This window comes from Falco biarmicus, chromosome 3 (assembly GCF_023638135.1).
Source record: "Falco biarmicus isolate bFalBia1 chromosome 3, bFalBia1.pri, whole genome shotgun sequence".
NCBI lineage: Eukaryota > Metazoa > Chordata > Aves > Falconiformes > Falconidae > Falco > Falco biarmicus.
Genome location: NC_079290.1, coordinates 83,399,987 through 83,422,467, shown reverse-complemented (window position 1 = coordinate 83,422,467; position 22,481 = coordinate 83,399,987). Strand labels below are relative to the sequence as shown.

At 44.3% G+C, this 22,481-nt stretch overlaps 1 protein-coding gene across 4 annotated transcripts in view; it reads right to left on the bottom strand.

The window, feature by feature from the left end:
* Positions 1–2,435, bottom strand: part of MARCHF6 (membrane associated ring-CH-type finger 6) — a 50,748-nt gene extending 48,313 nt beyond the window's left edge. For 2 of the 4 annotated variants that reach the window (XM_056331254.1, XM_056331256.1), the window contains exon 1: positions 2,314–2,422. In XM_056331254.1, the coding sequence (XP_056187229.1) occupies positions 2,314–2,332 (19 nt within the window). In that variant the 5' untranslated portion in view covers positions 2,333–2,422. Of the gene's footprint in view, positions 1–2,313 lie in introns of all 4 variants that reach the window. The other 2 variants (XM_056331255.1, XM_056331257.1) reach the window with 2 other exon arrangements.
* Between the last annotated feature and the right edge of the window lie 20,046 nt (positions 2,436–22,481).

Below are 22,481 nucleotides of genomic sequence, written 5' to 3'. Positions count from 1 at the left end.
ATATCCCTTTGGCTAGCTAGGGTCAGCTGCTGTGGTTCTGCTCCCTCCCAGCTTCTTGTGCCCCTCCTCACCGGCAGAGCATGGGAAACTTGAAAAGCCCTTGACTCAAAGTAAGTACTACTTAGCAACAACTAAAGCATCAGTGTGTTACCAACATTACTCTCTTACTAAATCCAAACCACAGCACTGTACCAGCTCCTAGGAAGAAAACTAACTCTGTCCCAGCCAAAACCAAGACAGCAACAAACTGATTTAACCGGAGAGAAAGAGGAGCACCTCTTACCAGGAAAACCTGGTATCTGGAGCCTTCAGGTGCTACAGAGAAGCAACTCTCACATCCATTCAGAGGCAAAGCAGCTGCAGCTACCCAAAATGCCTCTCTCATCAGAGCTCCCACCATCCAGTTAAGTTTTCTGCAATGCAAGTCAGTCAAGCATGAAACCCATGAGAAACACAACGGCCATAACATCGTTAATAGGCTATCAGTAGTTACAAAAGTCCATCTGACACTTTGCAGCAGCAGTACAGGCTGCTTTTTTTTAATTATTATTAGAGCATATATATAGAATATATAGAGCAACATTATTAGAGCATGGATTTCCTCTTCCTTAAGGCACTAACACAATGTTTTCTGCTACCAGTGTTTGAAGCGTTCTAACCTTGGTAAGTCTCCTCAGCGTTCTGGCAAGTGTCATGAAACTCTTAATAGTAGGAATTGAAGTTTGAAACTGTAGCAGTTGTGACTTTCTAGTGGCACTCACGGAAAGTGAGTATATAGACTAGTTACTTTCATTCTACTACTCAGAGATTTTGAGGGTAACGTTGATAAGATTACAACATAATATCTAAGGCTACATATATATGTTAAAAGACCACATACAAACACTTAGATGTATAAAATCAGAAAAGTCCAAATTCCAAGCAGAGACTGCTGGTCTACAGAGGCATGACAGAGTGCAGCAAGCAGTTCTAAAAGCTGTTAGATTTTAATAACACAAAATATTTTGATAAGCCATCTGTTTTCACAGATACTAAAGATGTCAACAGCACAACTCAAGGGTGTTGTTTCTACAACGGTGCCATCTTATTTCATCCAGTTTCACATTTTTCCAGTTTTTTTCTTTTGAATCCTCTCAAGCTGGAAAATCAAGTGCCACTAGATAAAAAGCTACATTCAAAATGATGCTAAAGTAACGAAAGCCAAGACACAAAACACTTTCCTTGGAACTGTCCTGCTACTGCAATATCTATTTGTAGTTATAGCTTAAGATGATAAACAAAGCTCAAATACTGCAAGAAACAAAACACGGCATACATCCTTTATTTATTTTTGTTTACGCGAGGATACCAAGTCCTGGTTTATGAAAGTCCTGCATCATCAGCTTGAACTGCATATCTCCTCAACATCAATCCAGCACCGCAGAAGTGCTGACAAAACATACCCACATTTGATCTCAAATAAAGCAACGCCCATAAAAATGGAAACTACTAGACACTGCAAAAACATGACTATAATCTCTTTGGCAACTTCTTTTTTAAAATGAGGTAAGTTACTACGTATCAGTCTCGTGTAGAAGAGACAGAGAAACCTAACAGCTCCTGCATGTTTTTACAATTTCAATTTTCTAGCGTACATGACAAAGTTAACGTTGCGAAAGCAGCAGCAGCTGCTGAAGCTGCTATTACTGCTCAGCTTAAAGTGGAAATTTAAAACTCGCCAAGTTACAGGACCGGGTATGCCGGTGTCTGCCGGCCAAAACAAAACTGGCCCCTTTTGCACGCCTGGGGGCAGCCCCCTCCTCACGGCCCCTGCCCCAGCCCGCGCCCCCCGCCTCCTGCTTCCCGCGCCGGGCTGCCCCTTCCCCGAGCCCCGGCAGGGCCCCGCGCCCCCGCCGAAGGCCGCAGCGGGGGCAGCCGCAGCGGGGGCAGCCCCAGGCGGCCCGGCCCGGCCCGCAGCAGCCCGGCGCGCGGGCGGCCCCCAGCCGGGTGTTACCACAGCACCGCCCCCCCTCCCCCGCAGCGCCCGGCCCCCAACGGCCGCGGTTATGTAAGGGGCACCCGCGTGCGCGCCAGCCCGCGCGCGCCGCCCCCCGCGGGCCCGGCAGTGGCGGAGAGCGGGGGGGAGGGGGCCGGGGTCGGCGCGGGCACCTGCAGCCCCGGCACGCGGAGCCCCCTCCCGACGTCAACAGACCCCGGCCCGCCCGGCGGCTGGCGGGCCCGGCGGCGCTTCCCCCACCCCTCCGCCCTCCGGGGCGGCCCGCGCAGGGCCCCGCGCGGCCGGGGCTAGCGGCGGGCGCGGAAGGAGCGCGGTACCTTCCTCGGCCGTCTCCATCTTGCCTGGCTGACGCAGCGCTGGCCCGGCGAGTGGTGTGACCGCGGGGGGCGGGGCCGCGCGGGCAAGCGGTGCGGGCGCCGTAGAGACCGCACCACCGAGCCGGCGGGGCCAGAGCGCCGCTCTCGCCGCGGGCGCCTCCTGGCGGGGCGGGAGGCCCGGGAGGCCCGGGGGCGGGGGCCCGGGCGGGGCGGGCGGCCCGACGGTCGCTGCGGCGTGACCGCCCCCCTCCGGCAGCGCGTGGCCCTGCCGCCGCTCCGAGGAGCGAGCCGGCGGGGGGCGAGCGGGGACAGGGCGGTTGGCGGCCGTGGAGGCGGAGGGACCGGCAGCGTGTAGGAAGGGCAGGGAAGCCGGGCAGTGCACGGCTGAAGCCGATGCTGAATTCTCCCCCAGACCGAAGGGAAAGGCCGCGTTCTCCCTGGGTGTCGGCCAGGCTTTGTGGGGCCGGTGTGGCAGTCGGGGGTGCCGAGGCCGCGGCCTTCTCCTGGCCCTGGGAACAGTCCCCTCCGTGCAGGAGGCAGCGGTTACCGGTGTGCTTCTTCACATCGCAGCTCTCCTTCTGGAGCCTGGAACGTCCAATAGAACTAATAAATTCTTCAGTAAACACAAAAGTATCTTTCCGCTTAATCACTTCATGTTTTCGGTTCCTGCTGGCCTAAGTAGCGGAGATGAGGCAGCGACAGTGAACGTTAAAACTTTGTACTCTGCTGGGTGTGCAGAAAGTTATCGGGTGGTCTCTGGGGAGCTGGCAAGGATCTTACTAAGGGAGAACGCAGAAGTTCATTTCATTAAGGGTAAAGAGAAAGTCTAAACCGATGAAATGCATGCGCATGTGATTTTGGTTTTCCATTGCGGCAGCTATTTTAACCCCTCTAGTTGACCAATGAGTCACAGCAACTTTCAGCTCTTTCTGCTGTATGACCCTTCGTGTCCAACCAGTCATTAAATCCTTTGCATTAAGGCTCTGGCCGTCACATCAGCAGCAGAACGGATGGTAGTTAAAGCCTGGACTTAAAGTGCAGAGGTGGCACATGCCCAAGTTACAATTTTAGACCTCTTCCCCCACCCCCCTCCCCACCTTAACCACGTTAGTACCCTTCAAGATTACCTTCTTCAAGCTGGTGGTATATACAACACTGGCTGGTGTAAGCAAAGGTACTCAGGAAAATGTCTCCAGCAGCTGTACAATTAAAGTGCTGCAATAAAACACGTGTGGGCTACGCTATTATATTCAGCTCTTCTGTGTCCTCCCTCTCAGAAAGGCAAGGTGAAAAACTCCCGCTTATAACTTAAAGAAAAAAATCAGTTTATTTTAAAAGTAAGCTCATTTTCATCTTGACAAATTATCTGGGCTTATTAAAAAAGTGCCAGCATAGTACTGAGGATGAGAAATGCCAGTATATTCAATTTGTCTGAATGAGGGAAAATCCACGAGAACAATGAGACATGGGTCACTTCAATTTCCAAGTACATTTTTAATTTCCCCTCTTTATTTCCCAAACATGTAACCATTGTTGTTATTCTGCTGTGATAAATACAAATTGAATGTCGTAGAAAAGTCTCTGAATTATCATTCATATTCAAAAGACCCTGGCAGGATTAATGTACATAATTCTCCAATTTTGGTCTTTCATGGTAGACTTTTTAAAATTAGATGAAAGCTTTTGCTCATTAGATGAAATGAGTTGTTATATGTTGCTAGTAAATAATTTCTTTCCTCTCTGTAACTATCTATTCAGTCATTTAAGTTACCTAACAAACATTACATGTATGCTGTCTTCTCAGCATTTAGAGAAAATTAATCCCAAAATTGCATTCTTACTCAGTGTTTCCATATGGGCTACACAACAGGTTATCAGTAGAAGTGAGCTGAAGGCAGGCCATTACGATTTAAACAGAAAAGAAAAATATTGAATATTTTATTGTCAGTTAACTTAAAACTCTCTCTGCCTTCTTGGTGTTTTTGGTGAACATACTATTGATCTTCATCTGTCTGGTAATAGGTGTTCTTCACCTGAGAAATACCCACAGCTTAAGGAGTCTTTAAGTTTCATTAGAGGAGGATGTTAGGAGATTGTTATTAGCTTCTGACTGTCATCAAGGCAAAGAATTAGTGCCAACAGGCATTGAACAAACATACTGAAAACCAATCTCTGCTCCAAATTAGTTATTATCTGGATAAAAGTGGAAATATGGAAATTTTACAAGTGGAAACCTAGGACAGTTATAGATGTAACCCCAAATCACAGAAGGTTATGGGAAAAGGAAGGGTGTATTTAGAGTGGGTGGGAGGAGTGGAAAAAAGGCAAGATTCTTTTGAACATAGCATGGTTTTATTTTGGTAAAATATTTTGGCTTTGTAACATTTAAATGCTTAGAATATATATTGTCTTTTTTCCAAAAGTTCTCTTAAGAGAATGCAAAATAAACATTGCAAAATTGAAACTATCCAGCATTTTTACTATGACATTTCCATCTTTTCTCCCATTTTAAAATGACTTCATGAAAATTATTCCCATATGTTTTTGGAGTTATTTTAAAAGTTTGAAGCACTGAAAAAGCCAAAACAGAAAATGTTAATGCGTTTCAGTTTTTCTTTAGCTGAACATTCCAAAACACATTTATTTTCTTAACCAGTCGTTTAGGTTTTTTCAATGCTGTCTTAGTTCTTTTCCTCAGCTGTCCACCTGACTCTCACCACAAAAATGGTTCAGCTGGTTATGAACAGCAGGTTACGGGAATGTGGAAAACATAGTGGATTATTTTAAGGAAAACCAAATGGATGTCAGTTTATCCTAAAAAATCGGGCAATATTTGGGGTGAACACATATCTGGTTCCTAAATGAATGAGGCACCATGGCTAGCAAAGTCTAGAGCTTCTATGGCAGGAGAAAAAACTGTTAGAGTAGGCACTCTGGTATATAGCACTAAGTATGGCTTACAGAAAATTAGTCTGGCACAACTGGAAAGCACAAAGCTCTATGGACTACAGAAACACTGTGGTGAAAGCCGCTGCCACCCTGGATCTTCCCGGTGCACTGCAGGGCCTGTAAAGGACGCGCTTCCTGGTGACAGGTCATTTTGCCCCACCACCTCATAAAGCTGCCCCTGCCCAGCAGTGGATTCCTGGCACGACAGAGAAGTGGTCTCAGACGTACTGCATATACAATAACGTGCACTGCTGCACCAGGAGGATGGCCCAGGCTCTTGCACTGATATTAAATACTGACTCTGAAGCCTCATTATTGACCGATGTGTCTCCTTTCAGCTGGCATTTGCTTCTTGCTGAACCTAGGCTATGATTAGTAGCTACCTGAGGAGTCAAGCTTTCTGAATGAAAACGTGACTTGTGATTCATGTTTTGCATACGCACTGTATGCTATAAAATGCATAGCAGTACTGCATCGAACATGAATTTAGGGATGGCCATCATGGCTGAGCACCGTCAAGCATAGTCATAGTATAGGCTCCAGAACTGCTTATTTTAGAAATTATTTCTGAGGAGATGCTTGGCTATGCACTGGGGTTTGTTCTATGGAGTATTAACATTTCAACCAAGAAAGTAACTAAGCCCGTTGGAATTTTCAGTGAGAGGTGAGGTGTTGCTTGAATGTAAAAAAACTAGTCTAAAGTAATATTGCAAGAGAAATCAGTTTAATAGGTTTGACTGAGAAGACAATCAAGGCTGTTTATATATGTCCAGATTTCATGAAGTTAAGTAATGCTTGTATGATTGACACATATACATTTCCACGCAGTAAAGCAGTATTTCCAGAACTTCATGACTCAAAATCTGCAGAATGCGCATTACCAAATTACTGTGCTTAAATGCATCAGGATCTTTTCTCATGTACTATTTATAGTGGCTTTTCTGTTCAAAACATAGGCTCTGTCAATTCAGTTTGGATCCCGCTGTCATGATTTGAGTGGAGCCGATGGCTGTTACTAATCTACTTAGGATTCAGAGCTCTGTGGCTGCTGTTGCTTGGTGAAGGACCCCTGTGTCCAAAACCAAAAAAAAAAGGGCTATATTTGTCTTCTGGAATATCCCATTCCTAAAAACTGTAGTATCATTTGAAAGATATGGTTCTTTAAGTAAAACACTTCCATCAACTTCAAGTGAACCTTTTAGATAGATAGATATCTGTGTCTTTAGATTAGAATTATCCCCCCCCCCCCCCCCCCTTTTTTTTTTCATACTTCTTGTTCTCCTTGGTAATAGAAGGCATCATGTCAAACATGTTACCATTGTCAGGTGAATGCTTATAAGTCCTTCTGAGGACATGTTGGTTCTCACGTCTTTAAAAATCTGTGAAAATAGCCTTACAGATGACAGCAGATAGGATTTATCCTCAGTATTTAGCAGGAACAATCTTATTTTGCTAGAAACCTTTTTTCTTGACCTTCCAGATGTTATTGGAGGTTAGGACTGCAAACCAAATTAAATTGAACTCCTCACGGCAGGGTTCAGTTCTGCTTTGTTTAAAACGGTGAGTGTTGCCAAAAAGAGAATGTGTCTGTTGTGGAGAATGATCCCCATAGCCACTAGATACTTTCTGTAACGACACCTATGTTACTGCCTCTGCTTCTGCTGCACGTGACTATGAAAGAAATATAGAAGGACTTTGACTTCTAATGACTTGTCATTACTTTATCTCAAGCGTTTTGCAGCAACAGGAAAAAGGTTGGCCAGGGGAAAGTGAGCTGTGGTCTAAAGGTCAGAGTTATTACAGGTTGATCAGAGTCAATGACCTCTCTTTTAGGAGGTGGATTTCTGTAGTAACTTTTGCTTCACTGCAGCTTTTGCACTGAGAATTTGGGCATAAACCCCAGCTTTTTCTTGTTTCCCTATAGCAATAATGTATTTGCTGTGTGTACTGCCTTCAGTGTAAGGTCAGTGAATACAGTGAAGGAACCACTTAATGCTTTTGATGTCTGAAGAGGAGAGCAAAATGCTTAGCTCAGTGAAGTAGATTTTCAGTTGGATGACTGACATGGAAAATCAAACACATTTACTATTCAAAATCTACATTTTCTTTGCTCTGTGGATCAATTAAACATTTTGTTACGCTCATTTTCTAATGGAGTCATGATGTCAGATGGGCCTCTGCTAGGGCCTCTGCCTTGTTAAAAGTGCTAAAGTGTCATCTCACAAAGATGATGAAACACACAGAAATAGCAGTGTATGGTATTTCTTTCTCACAGCCTTGTCCTCAGGGGGTCTGAAGAGTATCTGAGCAGCTCAGCTCACTCAGCATCCTCATTTAGCTCCTGAGAACAAACCTGTTTGGAATCTGTCCTTTTCAAAGAGGAGTGTCTGGGAAGGTCCCTGCTTTAGGAAGGAGTGTCTGGTTTATCTCTGCTTTAGAAGGAAGAGTCTTCTGAGACCCTGTATTTTCTGAGTCCTTATCAGCTGAGCACTGAAAACACAAATTGCTGTCATAAACCCGTACCAAATTTTCACTGTGGCAAAGGGGGTTCTGCTCTTTAGTTTTTCCCTGAACCCTCAAGTTTAGTTCCCTTCTTCCTTTCTCCTATTTTCTTACTAATCTTCTGTAGAAGAACGGTTGCAGAAGCGTGGCCTTAGAATCTCTGAAGATCTGCACAATCCAGGCCTGGTATTAGAATAGGCGTGTAATCAGAATTGTGCTGAAGTTAACAAAAAAGGTAGCCTTGAGCTATTCTTGAATCCTGAGACCAAGTAATTATGTTGTGCCAACAGGCCGTGGCTGTAACAAGCTACAGCTGCTGGGAAAGCAGGTGCAGAGCCAAGTAAGATAGGGACCGGTATGGGAAAATGGGGAGTAACAAACTACAAGGCTGAAGCACAGCAACACAATTAGCTACATGGATAGAATTCTTATTTTAGTCATGATAATTAGGGGTGTGAGAACCACGCACGTTTAGAGACTACTAACCAATTATATTTCTGCTTTACGAATATGCATGTGTATCGGTTCTATATAAGTAGTGTTAGAAACTAATAAAGTTGAGCAAGATGCGTAACTCATATTGAGCGTCTTCTTGACTCCGGCGAACCCTTCTTCCAACAGTCTTTTATCAGGAAGAAAGCAGGGGTCTTCAAATTATAGCCTTATGAGGGCATGCCCTCTGTCTGCTGTCCTTACATACTCCTGGTCCCCCTGAGCCAGCTCCTGATCCTGCTTCTATGGAAGGGACAGGGGAGAATTTTGTACAGTAAAGGACAGGGAGCTCTCTGGGAGGCCCGAACCTCACAGTAGCTTCAAGGAAAGCAAATGGACAACTCTGTTGTCCTCCCTCAATCTTAGACCTGATAGGCATAATCTGAAGCTGGGCAAGCAGAGTTTCTCCTCTGCAGCGGGGTCCTGCCTTGCAGAAGTGTGGGAAGGGCAGCCAGGAGCTACACAGATGCCAACCATGGTGGAAAGGATTATGGTGAATAGCATGGCCAAGGTGAGTGTGATAAGTTGGGAGGAGAGGGGTGTGCAGGTGACTGAGAGGACGCAGGGCTAGGAGGGAGGCTAGAAGAAGTCAAGAGCTGGTAACAGGGGGACATCCTTGAAAATGGGAAAAAGCCAAGTGTCACAGCCATCTTCAAGGTGGAGAAGGACAATCGAGAGAACTACAGGCCAGTCAGCCTAAGCTCAGTCCACAGGAAGGTTATGGAACGTGCAATGAAACAGCCTCATGGTAACAGAGACCTGGAGAGCAGGAGCATGGGCAGATCCAGAGAGGTGACGGAGCTCCAGGGGTGCCACAGAGGGCACCTCTGCTCGGCCCCGGCAGGGGCTTCCGTGGCTTGGAGAAGAGGGTGCCAGAGATGGAGCATCATGCAGCGGGCCAGCCAGGCAGGGACCAGGGTGGTAGGCACCCGGCTGAGGGCATCTGGCAATGTGATGGGTCATGAAACAAACAGCTGTCGATATTGGGAAACCTGTTGCCTCGAATGCTGCCACCTGATTAAGCCTATTACCTGAGCAGCCCCAGGGCATTTCCAAATGTCTGAAGCCTTCAACATCGGAAGCAGCATCCTGCACAGCTGCCCTGGACCTTGCCAGCGCTGGTGGCAGCTGAACGAGTGAGTCACCAGGGGCTGCGGATCTGCTGTCCTGCCTCAGGCTGCCGTATTTTGCTGTATCGTCTGTCACTAGAATTAACCCCAGATCATGTCCTACGACTTCCAGAACCCCTTGAGCTGAGTCACCCATTGCCTGTGCTCAGCTGGGGCTGGAGGTGGTTGGGGAGAAAGCTCTGGGGACCGAGTGCTTCCCCCAGGAGCACCTGGGCGATGTGCCAGCGGCTGACGGCCTCTGCCTCCACTCAGCTGCAGAAAGTGCCGTGGTCCTTCAGCCCCAGCAGGGAGCAGTCCCTCCTCCTGCCCCAGGGACTGGCTTTTGTCCCTCTCTCCAGGGTGATGTGGGAAGAATGTGCCGGGACTTTCTAACCTTGCCTTATTGCTGAGGGCCCAGGTAGGGGTCACCATCATCCTAATGACATTCAGTGAATTTTTGGTTCAAATCTAGGAAATTCTGTGCAAAATGCTACCTGCTAAAATGTCCTGTTGGCAGTATCAAGCAGTCCAAAGTCAAGAGGAGAGAGGCTTTAGCTTCCCACCAGGGAGGAGGCAGGGGACAGGGATGGGGTGTGGGACTGCTCCAGCACTGACACACCAAATGGCCTCATGTGAGGAGCCTGTTGGGTGAGCCTGACTGTAAAGGACTGGATCTAGTCTGGCAGCATGTCAGCACAGCCTGACTGAGCAGTGTGCGTGTGTGAATTGATGTGTCCTCACCAGCGGCCTTTATCTTGCAACGGCAGGAGGAAGCCCAAGTAGGTTGGAGAAAGATGACCTGGAGCTGTCTAGTTTCTCTGAGCAATGGGGATCTGTGAATGTAGGTGAATTGGAAATCTGTGCAGCAAAGACAGCTTGCGCTTGGTTTTCTGCTTTAGATTTTCTCACTGCAGTCCAAAATTGGGTTTTGAATATGTATGCTTATGTACATATGTTGATGTACTTAGGTTAATATATCTTTCATGTTTATATCTGAAATGTTCTTGGATCGTGTATGATCATGCAGTACACTTTGGATCGGCTTCTAGATTTTAGATGTAGGATCAATCCCAGATCAGCCATCCTTACCAAAAAAGGGTTAATTTAGAAAGACATGTCATTAGAAAGATATCAAAGACCTCTTTCTGGTTTTGAAAACCCATCTTTATAATATGCAGAGCAACAAGCCATTTACTAAAATGTAATGATAGTTCAATGACTTTTCCATCACGCTTTCCCTGCTTGCTGTATTCCAGTTGCTATATTGATCTCTGTCAGTTTCTTAAAGGTAGTTACTAATGTCCTGCACTTTAGTATCACATATCACAGACACTCAATAAGATGCTTTGCCTACTCATTTTCAGGTATTTAATATGACAATATTTTATTGAGAGTTGGAAGCTGAAAGATACAAATTTTTACTCACTTGAGTATCCATCCTAAATCCATTGTACTTAGAAAATTGCCATATGTGTTAAGTGTTGTGCTCCATGGACAAATCAAAGTCCCTGCTGGAGCCCAGGGAATAAAGTGAATGGGGCCTTGGGAAAGTGGTATGCATTGCAGGACCAGGACCTGTAGGGGCTTGGCTCTTCTGAGCTTCTCTTGAGCTTGGCTTCTTCTTCAGCATCTCCGCCTTGCTTGGGTGTTTTTTAAGTCTGAAGCCATCAAGACCCGTATTTTTCTTGTTTTCAGAAAAAAAAAATCTTCTTTTTAAAATATGCATTTAATATAAAGGGAGAGCCATTTAGTACAAAGGAAAAGAAAGTTAAAAGTGTGACAAGGTGGTTATAATTGTTGACTTTCAGCTGCTGTTGGGACATCACAGAAAGATGAATTCCTCAAAAAAGATACCATATTTAAAGAATATGGAGAGTTCCTAATAGCCTTTGAAGTCTGCAGGTTCTCTGGGAGGTTTTCAGAAGTAAACAAGACAACTGCCAGTAGTTCAGCTGCCTGAAAGATGAACAGAAACACATCAAAAATTACTCTGAACTGCACCCAGGTGAAATGTGCAAAATCAAGTTTGCATTTAGGGAAACTGGTTGTTTCCCAAACTTCACAAAACCTTTTAATCCCATCAAAGCAGAAAACATAAAACAGGCCTTTTAACAAACCTATATTATAAAATCATCTTGCATGGTAATGAAGAGCTCTAATTACAAATGCCAAGGCAGGAGTCTGTTGTTTATTTTCTGAATCTATTTGCATAATCCACAAGTTCACTGAGAAATGTGCAGTTTCATCGCTGTTCTTCTGAGTCATGCCATGCTTACTGTTTGCTCTCAACTCACGTAATATGTAGTAGTTGTTCCTGGGAATTCATTTTACTCTCAGAGCTTTATATTTGAAAACATTGGCATTTACATCTTTTCTCACAGGGAAGAACTTATGATTATTGCATAATATACAGAAATGGTTGTGTTCAGCTAAACCATGGGTTTTAACTCTGAGGAACTGAAATGAACTGGCTGATTTATTTTTTTTAAGGATAAATACATATCATCAGCAAAATCCATGTGATCAAAATTCAGTTTTGGTGCCACTTTTGAAGAAATTTCAGGGAAAAAGATCAGCAGCAGGCACTGATTTTTGCTGAAAACCAGAGAGGGAATGCTGGAATAGCTAGTAGTATACTGGTGTCTGGAACAAGTGGAATCAGGCTTCTGGTTCCGGCTCACACAAAAATATAAGTAGCTGTACAAAGGCAGGATCTCCCAGAGAAGGCAGTGGGTAAGAAGTAGCCATGTGGGTATGGCAGTCTCCACACGGATGAGCATTGTGGAGCAGTAGCTTGAACATGGATCTCTGACACAGCCTATTTATGTTAAATCTTCAAGGCCGCACTGAGGGCATATGTCTTGGATAGAAAGTCCTGGGTCCTTCCTTCAGGACCAGCCTATCCAAGACTTCCTCCCACAGTGTTATTCCTATCACCTTTATATCAAAGTTTTATTTTTTGTGTGGATATTCAGACAAATGCTATCCCATTAATGTCAATCTATCACTTTCCCATGAGAAAGAGTATGTTACGGTAGAGGCTCCATGAATTCCTTCTGTGGAGAAGATGGCCAATTTCCCTTTTTTCTCTCCCCCTCTTTATCCAGATTAAAAGCTGGAAGATCACCCATACCCTGGAGAACTTGTTTGTTGTTAGTATCTGGGCTTACAAGAAGGTTTGCACAAGGAGGAAAGGAAACCCACTGGGGTCTGGCTTGGTAGAGGCAAGTGGTGATTTCTCTCAAAAAAATTATTTGAGCTCCCCAAGCAAACCTACAAGCAAGCTGTGAGATTTGGGGAAGCTAATAAGTTGTGGTGCAGACTGCTGGTCTCTTTGAAGACAGGCAGGTGACTGGGGATTTGATTTCAGCTTGCTGGGGAAGGGTTTCAGGTTTGGGTTGTTTTTTTCCTTCTGAACCAGGAGAACAGGCTGTAGTGAACAGTCAAACCTGGCCTGAGGTCTGAGCTGCAGCTCAAGACAGGGCTCTGGAAGGGGCCTGCCTGCTGGTAGCTGCTGTGTCAGGTACAGGACAGGCCATCATCTCTATAGCTTCCTGGGGAAAAAAGGGGAAAATCAAGGCGCCTTAGTGAGGAACCTTGCGATGGATTCAGTAAGGTGCCCCTAAGCTTTTTCCCTCATGGCCCATCACTTATCAGCTTTCTGAGATCTTGTCAAACAATGGAGATCCATTTGTTTCAGACCAGAAGGAAGCAGTGTGCTAGCAGTTGTTAGGGCTGGAGGTGCTAATATCAGCCCTTAGGGGAATCTGGTAAAGCCTTGAAGTTTCCTGCTTAAGCTCATGCTTTCTCCTTGCTGAAACCTCCAGTCTGAAACTCACTAGTTCACAAATGAGCTGTGGTAGAGCGAGCTTGGGAGTTCACTCCTTGTGGGCACAGCTGCTTTGGCACAAACAGCCCTTGCAAAAGTTTTAACTCTCCAGGTGGGCAGGGGCAGCTGTCTGGGTGGGCAGGGGGAGACAACTGCTTCCACACTGCTGCATTTGATGCCACACGCAGCAGACATCCTCTCTGAACCAGGCAGGGTGGGCAGTGCCTGCAGTTGGGTTTGTCTCCCTGGCCCAAGCCTTGCCTCCCACATGTAATGCACATTGCCCGCGTGCCTGCCTGTGCCCACCTGGGCAGCACTGGGCAGGAGACACATGGTGGGCTGGCCCCTTCCCTGCCCAGACCCTTTCTGTCTTCTGAGATCCTCCATGATGTGTTTATTTCACTGTATGCTCAGGGGCTCTTAGAGACTGATTTTGCTAAACTGGGAGAGACTGTAGAGTAGGTACACTCACTCTCAGCACAGACTCAACCATTTGCAGGATTACACTGAAACGTAATTTCTTTCTGCTAGGTCAAAGTTCATTATTTTGCTTTAAGAAAAAAGGTAAGAACAGGTGCTCTCTGGAAATTTATTTAATAAAGTACCTTAATTGCTCTGAATTTATTTATGTATGGTAATTACCTTGTAACATAATTAGAAGCTCTTTTATTTACTTTCCTTCAACTTGCTGCTTTGATGTTGCATTTGGGCGTCTGTATTGCTTTGTGGGATACAGTCCAAAGCTGCCTGGATCCAGACCAAGATTACTAAGTGTAGACATGTTTGCAGAAGTCAAGCAAACATGGGGAAAAGTTTTGGTTTTTTTTCCCTGGAGCTCTGGAGCTTTAAAATTTTGTAGTTTAAAACACTGATTCAGTATAGTAATTTTTTGCCAGAATTCAATAATTGGTGACAGTACCAAACATTTTCCCTGTTTCCAGTTAGGAAAAAAGACCATAGTGGTCATCTAGAAGTTGTACAACCTGTGGGGGATCATATGTCAGTGGAGATTTTTGGGTGCTCTTGGCTTTAAAAAGGATCTTTTTTAAAATCTCGGCCAGATTAAACTGTTCAAGTGCACACTAAGAGTTTACAGAGGAGAAGCCAGACTTCTGCTCATGAAAATTGCCTCTTCTGAAAAGTGGGGTAAATTCTACTGGCACAAAGAGCAGCTTTTTATCCAAGGCAACTTATCTGTACTGAAGACCAAAATTGTGTTTATATTTTAGCACAATCACAGCTCCAATTACAAGCAAACAAAATTACCCCCTTCTAGCTGATTAATCCCAGAAAATTCCTGAAATATAAAATGAACATTGGATGAGTTTTGTATGAGATAACTCATACCAAATAAAGAAAAGGAAAAGAAAAAAAAGTACTTGTGCCCTGGAGCAAGACAGACCAAATAAATCTATTTTAAAATCAACATTTTATGGGGAAAATTCTGCATACAAAATTCAAATTTCAATGACTAAATACATGGAATTACTTCGTCCTTGAAGGTGATTGTCTGAATGGTGGATAACTGAAAGGAAAAGTACTTTTTAGTAATTTCTTGATTCAAAATTTTTGTAGTTTTACAGAAGAAAACAAAATATTTAGTAAGAAAAAATAATAGACATCTTCTTAAATCATGCATAAAATAGATGTTCAGGGTTTTAGATAAGGAAATCAGACCATAATCCATGCAATTATCCATGTAATCTTAACTCTATTGTCTTGCTTATGTCTCTATTGATATTGTTCATTGCAATAGTAATGCAGCATCTGATCCGGGGTACCTATTTTGGAGCCATTGCTCCAAAATATACTGTTTTCCTTATATATTGTTATTAATATTCATTATTATTCGGAGTCATGTGCCTTATACCAAAATTCCGTTTGAAGTGTTTCTTAATAAAGTGATGAGCTACTGAATAACCTAGAAACACCTGAACAGTGTTAGGTAATTTTCATACGCCTCTTTGCATGTCACCTGCAATATTAAAATACTTTTCCTGTTATTGTTTTGGCATCATTACAGTTTTACTCCACCCTTTTTCTATAAAGTTCACAAAACACACCCTCTGAAATCCCACAGGCTCTTTCAGCAAAAATAGGAAATTTGAGACTAACCAGTCACAATTTATTTTAGGTAAATATTTATCCAAACCAGGCATGAGAAACCCAGAAGCTGTTATGTCAACCAGTTCTACATGCCAACAAGCAAATTAGCAACATACTTATTTGAAAACATTTTTTTGCTGATCATCCTTCTGTCCCTGTGGTCAGAGCCATACTTTTGATTTTAGGGAGGAAAGGAGTTGTGTACTCTGAGAGCTGACCCTAGCCAGCCCAGAAGAAAAATGGGACACTCAGATGGACATTAAAAGGGAGAACCAGAAACCACTTGACACCAGTGGCTTGAAATAACTTACAGAAATGAAGCAGAGTGGAAAGCCAGGGAAGGGGACAGATGCAAGGGGGAGATAGCAAAAGGGGAGAGATGACGACAGATCGAGTTCACTATTTTTTAGCAGCAAGTGGAAATGCAGGGGAGTGGGAGCATGGCAAAAGATACGAAGATTAATAACAAAGAAGGAGCAGTTGCCCTGGCCTGGGTCCTGGTGCCCTGTGAGGAATGGTGGGTGCTCTGCTTAGTGCAAGGAACGCGGCGGTGCCTGCCAGCACCAGATGAAGCAGATAAGGTCACTCCCACAGAGGAGACTTAGGAGTCTTTCTTCTTAGACACATGGGAAAGCATGGGAAAGAGCAGGCATATGCCTCACTTCAAACTGAATCAGAGAATTCCTGGAGATTTTTTTAATGCTCCAGGCAAAGGCAGACACAAACTCCAGAGTACCACGCTAGGTAAATAAATGGTAAAGAACAAAATTGTTTCAAGTGTGAGACTAGTTTTCACCAATGACAGTGAAAGTATCTGTACATGTAAACCTTCTGCCAAGCCTTGATTTGCCATAACAAGAGCTGGCCCAGTTTCCAAGGGTCTTTACTCAAGCACTAACTAGAGGCTGAAGCCAAAACCTGGAAAATGAAATCAGATTTGTTAAGCTGTTTCTCTTCCCTCCAAAGTGATGACTCAGTAGATAAGTTTAGATACGCAGCCTTTTACTAGATGGAGGAAAAGGAATCAACATACAGAGCAACATACAGAAGCAAAACCCCCAAACCCAACTCCATTTTATAAGCCCACTTATTAAGCTCTCTTTTCAGTGATGATGTGTGAGATGGACTAGCTATGCTCCCCTGCTGTAGCCACCCCACTCCCAAAGGATGCCTCTTGCTCTCGGGGCAGGTGTTGGATATGGAGCCCTCACTGTTGTTACAGCTGGCCTCGCTGAGCTGTGCTGTTCAGACCCCATCCCACCATGCCTCTTTGCTAACCCTTCCTGAGAGCCTCTCTGCCAGTTCCTCACAAAGTACCCTCAGTGGTGGTAACTCCTTAGCAGGGCTGCTGTTGCCAGCAGGACCCATGCAAGAGGAGAGGGGTCCTCACCATCCCTCTGGCCTCATCTGCAGCTTCTAGGCTGCAAGCAGAGCATCACTTATCATAGGTGCTTTGAACAGGTTTTTCACAACATAAATATAACATTAGTAATTATAACTTTCTGACAAGTCTACTGCTACCAGAAGCACTCCAAATACTGTACCAGGTGACAGTAAAAGGGGCATGTTTAATTAAGCCTGTCCGTTGGTCTCTCTGTTGGACTCTTTCACTTCTGCACTAGATACCAGCAGAGTACTTGCCTTTCTGGGGTTTTATCTATCAGTAGTTGTCTGAGAGGGAATACTTTTCTATTTTGCCTCGGGACAACAGGCTTGCATGTCCTACGATCTTGTTGCTTATGTTAACATACAGCTAAAAATGCAGCCAACAGTCATGAGAATTTACTTTAAGGTTTTATTCCACACCCATTTCTATAAAACCAAGAGAAGCAATTGGAGCAGTATTGGTGCAAACCTTCGGGGAGAAAAAAAAATAAAACCAAACAAAAAAAAGCTGTGTGTTTCAGGTGAAGGAGAAATTCAACCACTGTGTGTTTGAACAGGTGCATCTGTTGTGCTCACTCCAACCCTTCTTTGTCTTCTTCCTTTCTTTTTCTTTTTAAACCCTAAAACCAGAGATGTTCACAGCAAGCTTAAAAAAATAAATGTGTAAGATGCTTGAGACTGTGGGACATGCACAGATGCAATGAACTCCATAATACTGAGTCCATTACAGAGGTGATTATATCTTAGAGAGAAAGAGACAGACTTCAAGTATGTGAGATCTAAATGATTTAGGATTTGCAGGTCAAACATAATCACAGTGTGTAGGCAAAGGCTTGCATTACAGCAGAGTGAGTCCTTTGGTCTCCTTTCACCCTAACCACCCCCAATCAGAGATGCTGGGCAGAAAGACAGGACTCGGTTGTGACATGCATGTGGGATCAGATGTCTGCTTCTGCTGGCCCGATCTGTTCCACAGGGGACCGCAGCTTGGATGGACCCAAGTTCTGCAGAGGCAAGGTAGGAAGACAGTATTTTGGTCTTGTAGATCTGAGTACAGCATGCCCTCTCAGGTCGGGTTAGGCAAGCTCAAGCAAGATGCTGTTAATATCAAAGTAAAAATGGGATCTTTTCAGTGAACTCTCCCCACTCCCTCCCTTGCAACACAAGCAATCTTTTTAATGGTTTCTTTTACAATCCTGATGTGCAAGGCTACTGACAGGTATGACAGGACAAACACCCTCTGTCAGGTCGTGACAAACCTTAATTTCGAGTGGTGTGTGGCTCCCACAGCACACAGAGGTGGGACTTATCTTACCTGAGTGATGATGCACTCAGCACAGCAATCTACACCTGCACTAGGTGGGTAGACTGCCATTAAACTCCATGATGAGCACAAGTGGTGGCATCTAGGGGACTATCCATTTCATTCTAAAGAAGACACCCATTGAGTGTGAATCACACCCTAAATTTTTATGACAACTGTGGGAGTGTAGTCACCTTGCTGACATGTAGACATCCTCATTGTAAATACCTGAATTTTGGTGAATTGAAACCAGCCATCACCTGTTTTACATAGTCCTCAGATTACACAGTGGTCACTACCACACAGAGTACTGCTGAGCATCTACAGAGTGACTGCGGGACTTGTTTGTCATATATACTTAGGATCAAAATTTCTTTATTGATCTTTGACTTGAAATGACATTGTCATTTTCTTTGAGGTCTTTGGTCTCTCTCATTCCTCCCCCCCAGCATACACACATCAAGAAAATTAAATGCGCAGACATCAAGAAAAACTAAAGCTATAGTAGGCATCAGCCTGAGGGCTAAGTTCCTTGCATACAAGGCCATTATGGAAATAGGAACGGAAAATTTCAATGAGCCACCATCAATAACAACCAGCTCAGACTCAAATGTTTTTAACTTGTTGAAAGCAAGTCTAACCAAAAATAACCTGGAACACTTTTGGACTTGTTGGGAATACTTGTGGGTGTGGCTGTAATATGTTTCTTTTGAGTGCTAGGGAAACTTCCATGTTTTTATGCTGCAAGTTTGCCAGCATGGATTAATCTTAATTTGGCACAAATTCCATTAAAGACTTTTATTCTGAACAATAAAAGTGCATGACTGTACTATAAAAATACATCTCTGAATTTAACAATGCATCAGCAAATGCACCACTGATGCTAAATGCCTTCGCTATGAATGCTGTGGTGTAAAGATTCTGCAGTATCTTAAACGGTTGCATCACACACATCATTCACTTTGTAGTGTACAGGTCTGAAAGGGAAGTTCTCCCAGAAAACTGAAGTGTGCTGATAATAAGACTCAGCAGCCTTGTTTCAACATCTCTGAACTATTTTGTTAGAATTTACATATATTTAGAGATATAAAAAAATAAGAGCAGTATAGTGTTTGTGTGCATCTTGCTTTGCACACTCCTTAAATAATGAATAAGTAAAAGGTAGGGTGAAAGGCAAGCGATGCGGAGCCTGCTGCACCCTGCCTCTCTGCATGAGCTGTCCCCACCCCTTCCGGCCGGGATGACTCCTGTGCTAAGCCTCTCCTCCTCACCTCCCAATCCCAAAGTCTGCACAAGAGTTGAAGAGAGCACCTGGAAACTGGATGGGCAGCAGCAGGAGCAAAACTGTCAGCAGAACTGGTTTTCTTCTTTTTGTGTCTAGAAAGAACTAGCTGGTGTTTCACTGAGCAGAAGAGGCGAGCTGGGCTAAAACAGGATCCTGTACTCCAGGTATGTGATGGCAAACTGGTCCACAAAGACTGAGTTGGCAGCAGAGAACTGCTAACTACTTTTAACTGTGCTAAAAGGGAGGAATCTGAAATTGCAAAGCGATTAGTTATAGCTCTTTGAAAAGGCAGGAAACATTCAGCAAAAAACACTCCTTTAAAGAGAGACTTTTGTTTTGGTTTCAGTAAAAAAATGCACAAAGTCAACTATTAGGGAGCAGATAAGGTGAAGATAAAGGGTGTCAACTTTGGGAAAGACCGATTGCATTCTGAGTGCTTGCTGCCAACTGTGGCACAGCAATAATTCTGAGGACACTGGTAACCATTTCATGTCCACCAGTAGCAAGATCGCATTAAAGGACCATCCTAATTTCTTTTGCCTTTATGGTAATGAACTCCCATTCTATTCCCTGTTTGGCCCATTAGAGCACTTACCATTGAAATAAATTACTGCTGGAGTTTAAAATGTTATCACTGGATGCAGGAAAAAGGAAGAGATGTCACCTCTTGGCATGACTAGTCCAAGGTCCTGCCAAACAGCACAGCACTTTGAGGTCATGTGCTCGTACTCAGCTTTCTGAGAAGTGGGGATTATCCTTAGGACTATTTTTGCCCCTGTTTTACCTGATTGTTTTTTAAAGATTTTTAGCCTCACCTTATAAGTAAGGATTTGGTTTTTCCTATTGAAAACTAAGACTCGGCAGGATTTAACCATGTCATTTGTTGCTCCCTTAAAATGTACTAGTTCAGGTCTGTCCTACACCCGAGGGAGCCCAGGTGTGCCTTGTGATAACAGTAAATAACTCTCCTCAGTTTTTATGTTACTTGCACAAAAGCTGAATTGTATCAAGACATCCAAGGGAGAGCAGGACTACTGGTGAGAAGGAGAAGCCATAAGAAGGCCTTCTCTTAATGAGAAGAATGTCATCAGACTCATGGACATCAGTCTTTTTTTCCCTGTTGGCAGCAGTCAGTTTTTCTCCTGTTCCTCGCTTCCCACGGGGCCCTGCGTCTCCTCTGTGCTGAAGCTTAGCGATGAGGAGCAGGATGTAAAGCTGAGATGCCGCCTGCTTGGAACTGTGCCACAGGGAAAGCAGGAAAAGGAAAAGTGTAATGGCTGAAATTGGTGGGAAGAGGGAATGAGGTGAGACAGGACAGGTAGGAAATATCCTGGCTTGTTGCTTTGCCACACCACATTGCGTGGGACAAACTGGGCGGGAACAAATAAAGCTTCTGACTGAACAGGATCCCATTGAAGACTTCTAAGCAGTTCAGGTGTGGCTATTTACTAACATGCTGCACAGCCTGGTGCCTGGAGAAGAGCCAGCTGAGTAGGCATCCATGAAGATAAGCCAAAAAAGTGATTTCTGGGAAGCAACCAACAGATAGAGAGTAGCTTGTTTCACAATTATTGCAATGCTTAATGCCTCCTAAACACTACTTCCTTGAAGGGGACACCATAGGTTGTGCCCTTCTGAACAAAAGACCTTAGTGGAATAAGATTGTGGCTGCCATCTCAGAAGCCAGTGGTGTTAGCTGTCTTTGGGAGTGCCTCTGAATTCTTCAGGCAGTCTCTTGCACTTCAACAAGTTCATTCATCTTAGGTAAAAAACAAAGAGATAGGAAGCACTTTTGCATGAACGGACATCTCAAGCATTTTCAGGTGTATTATGGGGGGATTAAACTAGGAGATACTTTCCCATGCGTGTTACAACTTCCACCTTCAGATGATGCCAAAACAATGGAGATTTTAGTCCTGAAGTTCAGGCTACTTTAAGCTTCCTAGAACCAACCCTGACATTCACATGTTGAGAAAGGTGGGAGAGCAATTAACAAATGTAATCAGTTCTCAGTTATCAGCACAGGGGATTACTCACAATGTGAGATCATCCACCTCGTGGCTATTTCTGAAGGAGCTTGATTCTAGCAGCAAATCCACAGATCAGTTCCTGTATCTCTCTCTACACCATGGTGTCAGCCAGGGGTTACAGCTGTAATCGAGCATATTTGCTCAAACACAGTGCTGGCCCTGCCCAGGATGGGGAGACGATGAGGAAGAATGATGTCTCTGCACTGCACGTTGGGAAGGCTGATTGTCTTGGGTATAAGGCAGGCTAAACACATACAAAATTTGGATGCTGTTATTGAGCACAAGCTGGGAACTGTTGTGTGAGGCATAAGCAAGTGGTGAGTCTCTGTGTCACCGATTCTCTGTTCTTCAATCTGCCTGTGCTGTGGTTCCAAATGTGTCCATGTTGCCTAGGCAAAATTTCCCATTACTCAGTAAACCTAGCTCTCCGCTGCTGCGGTTAATAGAGAGCTGAGGAAGGTATACATGTTTTCCAGGCTGTGCTGCACTTCCATGAAGACTAGATAGTTTTCTGATGTACATGTTACAATGCAAACAGAAATAATAGGCTGATGCAGAAATGATGAAGTGGAGACAGTCATAATGTATATGCAGGTGTGTGTACTGTATCCCCAAGTACAGTTTCAAAGTCAGTACATGGCTAGGAAATGCTACTATTAACAGTGCCCCTGCAGACTTAATTGGATTCCTTGTATAGATGCATTATAACACTACTTTTAATTACAGGATCACATTCTACTTTTTTGCAGAGTCCATTCCAAGCTCCTGACACAGAGTCACAATGACTTTAGACTTTAATCTCTCTAGTACAGCTCTTGGCTCATTGTCTGCAATTGCTATTTTTGGAGAAGGGACAAACCCAAATACTCTCTCCTGTTTTGAATGAGATTTGCATTATCTTCTTGTTTTCTTGCAATCCCTTTCAAGGGCATATGGGCCTAAGGCACTGGAATTTAATTTACAAATCCATGCTGCAGTCCTTCACCAACTGCACCTGATACATAGGCTCCCAGAACAGCTGTGGTGCTGCTACAAAGAGCACAGATTAGCTGGCTGGCTGGCACCAGCACTGAGAGCATCACCGAACACTGTACTTTTCTGTAGCAGTTGAGTGCTGTGGTCCTTACCTATCACATAATTCAGAGAAACCAGCATGGGATTCCCCATGAAGACATGC